The sequence below is a fragment of the Dipteris shenzhenensis genome, chromosome 8 (genome assembly GCF_047967505.1).
Source record: "Dipteris shenzhenensis isolate YYH24624 ecotype China chromosome 8, Dip_SZ_1.0, whole genome shotgun sequence".
NCBI classification, from domain to species: Eukaryota; Viridiplantae; Streptophyta; class Polypodiopsida; order Gleicheniales; family Dipteridaceae; genus Dipteris; species Dipteris shenzhenensis.
Genome location: NC_141603.1, coordinates 4,230,933 through 4,239,433, shown reverse-complemented (window position 1 = coordinate 4,239,433; position 8,501 = coordinate 4,230,933). Strand labels below are relative to the sequence as shown.

General features: G+C 42.2%; 1 protein-coding gene across 1 annotated transcript; it reads right to left on the bottom strand.

Moving 5' to 3' along the window:
* Positions 1–3,951: 3,951 nt before the first annotated feature.
* Positions 3,952–7,443, bottom strand: LOC147898997 (uncharacterized). The gene is made up of 7 exons (XM_087378456.1): positions 7,388–7,443; positions 6,985–7,352; positions 6,791–6,904; positions 6,620–6,706; positions 6,361–6,533; positions 5,975–6,071; positions 3,952–4,942 (listed from the first exon to the last, which is right to left on the bottom strand). Exons 2-7 carry the CDS (start codon positions 7,333–7,335, stop codon positions 4,829–4,831), a joined length of 936 nt encoding a protein of 311 aa, XP_087234582.1. The 5' UTR covers positions 7,336–7,352; positions 7,388–7,443; the 3' UTR covers positions 3,952–4,828.
* Positions 7,444–8,501: the final 1,058 nt, after the last annotated feature.

Below are 8,501 nucleotides of genomic sequence, written 5' to 3'. Positions count from 1 at the left end.
AGACTCACTAGGATTCACCCTTGAATTCTGCCCTTCTGCTTCCATAAGTTCACAGTGGAAGATGGTTTTTTTTTTTTTTAAAAAATATGATGGATTTCCCCCTTTTTGTTATACACAAAAAAATAAACGACAGTCCCTGCTTTAAGAACGAGCCAACTGCTACTCAGAATTTTCTTCGAAAGACAAGATGCTTCCTAAATTCAAGTCCGCCACCACGCGTGCGTTGATCATCAAGAGGGATTGAAGGCGACGCCACCAATTATTCGTTATCATCTGTCTGCGTTGATCGAAAGCAGCAACTAGTTGCCTGCGTTATATTTTTCCTGCTTGTCGTCATTTCCCTACGCAGATGACGATGCACACCCAAAGATCGCAGTGGCTAGTTGACTGACGGCAATAGTGGCTGGTGCCTGTTCGGAGGCAGGATTCACAGGATGCAGTTCGACGTCAGGCAGGCAGTGGCAGTAGCCTTAACCATAGGAATGTTTGTAATGCTGCTGAACATGATCGGCAATGGGCCACTGATGCCAGCGCGAGACCTTGTCAGCAGCCCTGAGGCAAGGCGACTTTCGAGAATTCCCGCATCGATGTCCAAGTCCGATCTCAGGACTCGAAGACGTTGTGCACCTTTTATCGTTACGAGCTAGAATTTACTGGCCTACACCCTGTTTCTAAGAGGAGGCATTAATTTGAATCAGGCGTCATTCATTCGATGCGCGTACGTATTATTCGTCCCACTATCCCGATTTCAAGTGCAAAATCCCGTCGCTAACACTGCGTCACATCTAACCCTGTCATGACGCAGTTCTTCATCAATCGTCTATTGTCCGTCGAACTCTCCCTTGCTGAGCTCTGATACCAAATGTCAAATCACCTCACTATCTCACGCTGCTCATGCGATATATATTAGACCTACGCTAGTTCTTTCTCATGAGCGATGGCTATCTTTTCTTTCCTCCCAGCCAACTCTCAGGGACCAGATGCGTGATTGTTCATAATCTCATCGTTAATTCCTTCATCCTTATCCCTGAGACCCACAATTCCCTAGATAGTTCCTGGCCACATGTCTACATTTTAGGCCCTTACTTAGATGCATCCTTTTTCACCCCTCTCTTGGAGTTTCTTTAAAAACAATTGCCCCTTGGCAATTTGCACATTTAGATGCACCTAGGCCCTAGCCCTATTAGAACTACCTAGTCAATGCCATTACGCCCTCACCTAGGACCTTGGCAGTTACTTCTCTTGACCATTTAATTACGCACATTAACTATTACAAAAGTTGGTCATCTAAGAGAAAATGCCCACCGAGCTATCCGAGGTCATGCTATCTCGACTAGAGCATAACACTGGTTGTCCTAGTATTGCTCATTTTCCATACTTTCTTGTGCTCAGGACTTCACTTCATACTTGAAGCTAAACTTGTCGTCTTCCTACTGTCCATGATGGCTCTACAATGCTTCCTAATGTCTAAATTTCTTATTGAAACAACATAAAACTTTGCTTTAAGATTTGTATTTACTAGCTTAGCATATTGCATTTTGTTACCTAATAGTATAGCAAGAAAGTATAGGAGCATCATGTGGTCAATCTCAAATTTGATCTTGCTACCATACAATTAGTGATGCTAGTTCTTGAAGGCATGTAAGATTACCAACATTTCTAGGTTGTACACATGGTAAGCGAGCTCTTTAACATCACACTTTTTGAAACTCCATGCTCTGACCTTAAAAGAACCCCCAACTTTTTGCCACCAACAGATATCTACCTCTACAATGATATAGTAGCATTTAGGCATAAGGTGAATTTCAAATATTCAAAGTGAACATGCTTCCTTGGACCACAAGAACACATCTTCCTTTAGGGTACACTTTGGTCTTGTTCAAGTGCACAAGATGCCCGCAATATTAAACTTCTTCTTCCATAAAAGTGCACTTGTTTGGTCTTGCATGAAGCTAGTGCAACACCGATACTTCAAGTGCTTGTTTGACATGTTAGATGTGTTCATGCTTGCTCTTGCTATAAATGAGGATACCATCCAAGAAAATCAACATCTATGGGAATAGAAGTGACTAAAATATCTTGTCTAGCAATGCTTGAAAGGTCGTAGGTGCATTAGTTCTTACCCCCTTTCAACTCAATTTGGTATTGTCTTGACCCTTATCTATCTTTGCCAAAAATTTAGTCTCCTTGAGTTCATCAACTTAGGGATTCGAAATATTTTTTGGTGGTGACGTTGTAAGATCTCTAAAGTTAGCGCATGTACAATATGAGCCATCTTTCTCTTTAACCAAAGGCTTTAGCAAGGAAAAAGAAGGTGTGTATGAGAAATGGATTGCTTATCAACCTCCTCATTTTCTCACGTTCAACTTGGAGAGATTAGACAAAGCGTCGTCGATGGACTTGCGACCAATCTCTAGCCATCTACAATGTGTATAAGACACTTTCTTTCCTCAGTTCTCTGGACAATTCCCTTGATGTAATCAACAACATTTTGGATTGTCACACCCTATAACACAACTAATTTTCCCTGTGTACAACATGGTGTCTCTTCTCGTTCAAATCGACATGTACCTCTTACCTCGTTCAAAGACTTCATCCAATCACATTCCACAACAATGCTCTATATCAAAGGCAAGAGATCCCCTATGTAAAGTATAATCATGAGAGAGTCGGATTCACGCATCCTTGCAATATAAAATGCTAATCATTTGCTGTCCATTGAACCTAAACCCTAAACCCTCAACCCATGTTCAATCTCAATGGTTAAAAGACTTCTTTCTAGACCCCCTACGTAAAGTATAATCATGAGAGAGTCAGATTCACCCATCCTTGCAACATAAAATGCGAATCATTTCATTTGTTGTCAATTGAACTTGAACCCTCAACCCATGTTCAATCTCAATGGTTGCAAGACTTACTTTCTTCAAGATCATGGTATCAATGAAACTATGGGTACTCTGACTATTTAGTGCTACCACATTTGTTGCCTCTCAACTTGAGTTCCTCCATGTCTTTTACACCCATTGATGCGTAGAGGGATATTGATTCGAACTCTATCTAGGCATCCACACTCTAATTCTCATCATCAAATTTCAACATCTTTCCATAGATAGTGGCACTATGTTGCGGTGCTCAACTACAGTGCAACTCTAAAATTCCAAGGCAAAATTTTAATAATGAGATGAAAGCATATGCCACCTTGAAGGGGATCAAGCCCAGGAGGACAATGGCCCCTTTAAGATTATTTAATATCCACACGTGCCTATCAATTTGAGCTTTGGATAAGCTACCACCCACTTCAAATATCCATTACGTGTTCCATGTTTCCCTATTCACATTTGTATGTGCAAGGCTTGTTTGAGCTACCACCTAGGGATGAGGAGGGCCACATTCTACAAACCATGGGTCAAAAAGATTAGGTCCTTTATTACAAGTTCTATATAGGATATCTCATTGAAGTGGAAGGGCCTACCCAAAGATGAGAAATCATGGTTACCTTGGAGTATTGTGCAAGGGCCTCTTGGCTAATTGATGGAGGATTGCCACATGGCAAAACTATTTAGGGAGGAATGGCTATAATGAGAGTAAAAATGAAACAATTACTTAAAGAGGACTAATCAGGAGTAAAAAGAGGGAGGGCTATCTCCAATCCTTTTTATGCATCATTTTGACCCTTTATCCCCTATTCCACTTTGATCTCTTGCCGCCTCCCTTCATCCTCCCCCCCCCCCCCTTCTCTCTCTCTCTCTACACACACACACATACACACACATTCCCGCCTTCTTCAATTTGTTTGCTTCCTTTTTCCCTCTTCTAGCACCATCCTTCCTTGCAATTATATACTAAAAGCCAATGTTCTATCTTCATACAGCATCAAGACCAATCAACTTTACAAGATTTCATATGCACAGGACATGACATATCACTTGTCTTTTTAATTATCCCTTTAGGAGCCTCAATAAAATTTGTTGGAGTGCATCCTGCAATGCCTGTTCATATGTGTGTGTGTGTGTGCTACCCACCACAATATCTTTCCATGAATCTTTTCACTAGACTAGAGCATGTCCATTTGCACAAATAATATTTTTGCCTCTGTAGCATGTATAAAGTTCCATCCTACCTTTCGAGGGATGGCAGAAGAAACTTTGGAGAAGATACAATCCAATGTCTTGCCCCAGCACGCATAGACTTCCTCATTGGCCTGTGCAATCTTAAAACATATATCTGGATGAATCCAGGAACATGCCCAACCATATGGCTCAAGAATCATGGAAATCTGTGGAACTGAAATCAGATTCCCACAATACTCACTTCACTCAGTTTATGAAGCAAGCACCCTGTGCAAAGTGTGAAATAAAAGATTGAACAAAAGCCTACAGTGTGTAACAGAGTTTCATTACATCCAGCTCATACAAATCTTACAAGCCTGAGATGGTCCTTCGAGATTCCTCAGTACTTCTTATCTTACTGACTCAAGGGCCTCACCCAAAACAGAATCTGGAGCTTTGATTTGCAAAATCTAACATAAGCAAGTTGAAGCCTTTCAGCCCCCATTTGAGCTCTTATAACTTCAGCATACCTGATGCTACTCAAAAGTCTAATAATAACCAAAGCCTTCATGCCAGACAAAGGCAGTCTTATAAGGCTGACATGGATCTGCAGCCCAGTCCCTCCTCAACACTATAAATTCTACTCAATAACCAGGTTTAAATGATACTCAATGCACCTTCACAGAACCACCCTAGATTTGAGGTATACATTCAGTCTCTGGGCAATACCCTATCAGCCTGGACCTATCCACACGTTATTGCTGTAGCACACATCCCCTTCAGGATTTGTGTGTGTTTTCTTCACATTTCATAGAAAGAGCAAAAGACCCAACTTTGACATTGAAAGTAAGCAATGTGGTTTCATCCACATACCTCATTTCAAAATCACCTTCCTGCAACACACAATCAATAAGAGTTCCGCCATTAAAAAACAGAAAGCATAGAAGCTGCATTGAATAACCTGAAGCTCAGATGGTGTTGATATTTACAACGGTAAGTGCCCCTTAAACATCATTAAGGTGAAGTGCAATAAGTAAAACCAAAGCAGGCAGTCAATAAAACCCTGCAGTCAACCCTCAAGAAGAAAATATGCCAGATATCATGCAGACTTCAGTTATTGGGGTTAGGACTGTGTGTGCTGGGGCTGTTGGCTTTCAAGAGGGCTGATGGTTAAACTACAAATACAATTTGATGTGACCTCACTACATATTCTGGTTAGTGTTCCCTCTTGCTTGTTTCAGTCCATGTACTGTCTCTCTATCTCTCTCTCTCTCACACGCACACGCGCACACGCGCACACACACACAAAAAACAAAAAATATGCAGAATCCAAACAGAAAATATGGTCATAAAATTTGAAGGGGGTGATTGTGTGCAATTTCCGTTATCCAAGAACAGAAATGACTTGTTGAAAGAGTCCCTCATCAATGGAATGGTCTAACAGGTGACAAGGAGTCTTGGCAGCTGAGTACCCTGCCTGACCATAAATGACGGACAGCACTGAGGCATCTATAGCAACTCGTCTTTCAACACGTCTTTCAAACAGCCACTACTAGTTTTCGTTTGAAGAGTGATGGCTGAAATAAAGGGAAAAAGTTAGCTAATGTGATAAGGGATAATGTGCTAGGTTAGGACTAATGTGATAGGGTAATCTCTTACCATTAGATGTGATTTGACCTCCAATCCTTATATACTCAAAGCTTGCTTGCTTCAACCCCTGTATTCGTTCCCTCTCTCCTCCTCTGCTGCACCTCTCTCTCTCTGTCTCTCTCTCTCTCTCTCTCTCTCTCTCTCCTCTTCTGCTAGTTAGCCCACTTCTGTAGATGTGCCCCTTCTCCCTTGGTTACATAAACGGACAGCCCACAATGAGAGCTCTCAAGAGCAGGCAGCTGCCAAGCACAGGCTTCAAAGTGCAGTACCCTTACCATTCTCCCTGTAGCAGTTCCAAGAGGGGATGCAGAAGTATATTCAAAATTAGTTCCCTGTAAAAGAACCGGCCGTTCTCCAATAACACCCATGCCCCTGGCATCATACCCAAATCCGTTTCAATTTAACTGCATCGAGACTATTGACGTGAAAAGATAAAACTTCGAGGATGACAATAGACAACATACTCATCAGATAGAGCGTGATCATAGCAGTATTGCGAAATAGAGAGCAATAACACAGCAAGGTATTGTTAATAAGCAATGATGCATTAAAAAACCTATGGTTAATAAGCAATGATGCATTAAAAAAGAGCTTGCAAGAGAGAATTGGAACCTGTTGCTCCGATCTTGCAAGAATACCGTAGGGACACAAAGGGACAGACCTTATTTGTTCGGTTCTACCGTTGGCATCGGTTATGACCCAATGTCTGCTCAATAGCTGTACAGGCCTAGAGCACTCGTTGCTGATGCGAATGCGATAAGCAAAAAAGTATTGTCCCTTGCATGGTTGACTCCTATCCTTGACGAATGCACTGCGCACTTGCACCCGTATGCCCTGCAATACGGAATTAAAATTAGAGGCGGATCCTGAGACAAATATTATCTTTCCGCCAATGTAAGCGCGTCAATACGAGGGCAGACCTGAGTGGTAGTATCACTGTAGCAGCTAAGGTCATTTCTTAGTCTTTGCCCCAACCTTTCCAGTTCATCACGATACTTCGCCGCGTCCTGCCAACGTGATCGGCAAGCAACCGCTTATTATCAATGACTCCTTAAGATGAACTTTCCAGTGCAGCGACGAGCTCAACTTACTTCGTAACGCTCTTCCGCTATGGATTTGTTAACCTGAATCTTTAAGCGCAATGCTGGGTCCTTCTCAAGGAGCGAATTGATTGTGTCACGAATGGAGGCAGCTCCAACGTAATCCTGGCAACCAAGTGATGCATCTTGAGAATGGGTACGCTAGCAAGGCTAACGCCATCTGCGTAATGGCAAGTCAGACTCACCTCCCGAGAGGTTGCGATGTCCATCTGACATTGCAATTGCTCTAGCATCTCCTCTGCGTGTGTTATCTCTGTGCCAGCTCCTACACCTCCCGGCACTGCCGACAACCGTCCCCTCTTCTGCGCCTCGGAAAAGAGCCTGCAGCGGTGCAGCCCGGGAAACACTGTCGAGCTCCAGCCCCTGGATGCAAGGGTCTCCGGTGAATGACGGGCCTCAAATCCAAAGGCGACATGTCGAGCGTGAAGCTGGAGAGAGTGGAGCAGGCCAGGACGCGTGTGAGAGCAGAAGTAGGGGCTGTGGGCTGAAGAGGTCTGAGACAATCGTGCAGCACCACAATTCAGCGACCAGGCCATGGCACAACACAACTCAACTCAACTCAACCTCCTTTCAACGCATTCGCATCACTCACGACCCCTCCCTCATTTCAAGGCTATCGCAATAGGCCTTGTGGTTTGGCCTTCAAATCTTGGAGGGCAACTGTGGGTGGACCCTCTGCCCACTCAGTCCATGGTCGGTGCCCCTATCAATTATTAGAGGATGCTCGAGCCTTCAGCTGAATGAGCAACAACGATAGGTGAATAATAAAAGGAAGAGATTTGATGTGGGGATGGCCCAGAAGAAAAATGAAAAATATATTCATAGAAACAGTTCCAAACTAATTCATACAAGAAGCGTACTAGTTGTGTCTTGAGTGTAGTGATGTATTTACATGGCAATATAGTGATCTTAAAGCAAAACTAATCAAATGACAATGTTGCTAATTGAATTTGAATGACTCAAAGTTAGTAAATGCCAAGATTAATCAATTCCTCTATGCAAGTAGATAAAAGCATAGAAGTGATTAGTATGAGAAATTATAGGTCTAGGTATATTATAGAGAACCTAATGATCAAACAATGAAAGATCCATTTTCCTCAACCTTCATGGACAATCTTTTAGATAGAATGGCATTCCATGAAATGTATCCATTACCTGGCTATGATCAAATTACTCTAAGAAGACAAAACAGAAATAACCTTCCTCACCAAATGAGGAGTATAACACTACATCTTTGAGATAATAGTTTTCATGTTGATTGGATCATATGGTTCATATGCTTTACTGTACTCATTGTATCCACCCATAGCACACTTTCTTGATTCGACATCATGTTTCCCCCTCGCAAGAGCTCATCTTCCTTTTGGTCATCCGCAATGACTCATTTGAACTTAGTGCAATCCCTATGATTCACCATCATGTATACGTATATTTGTGTCTACTATGCAATCAAAAATTTAGAGGTGACTCTTATATCCTATAAAGGCTTCATAGGGTGTGATACCTTGACTTGTTTCAATAGGTAGCATGTTAAACAAGTAGTTGGTGGTGCTTATTGCTTCTGTCCAATATTAGTTTGTGGTGCTTATTGCTTTTATCCAATATTGGTTTAATAATGTACTTCATGCCTTCATTTAACATGGCTCTAGCAATTTTCACTTTTTTTTTTTTGGGCAATTGCATTTTTTTGAGGCGTCTCTAC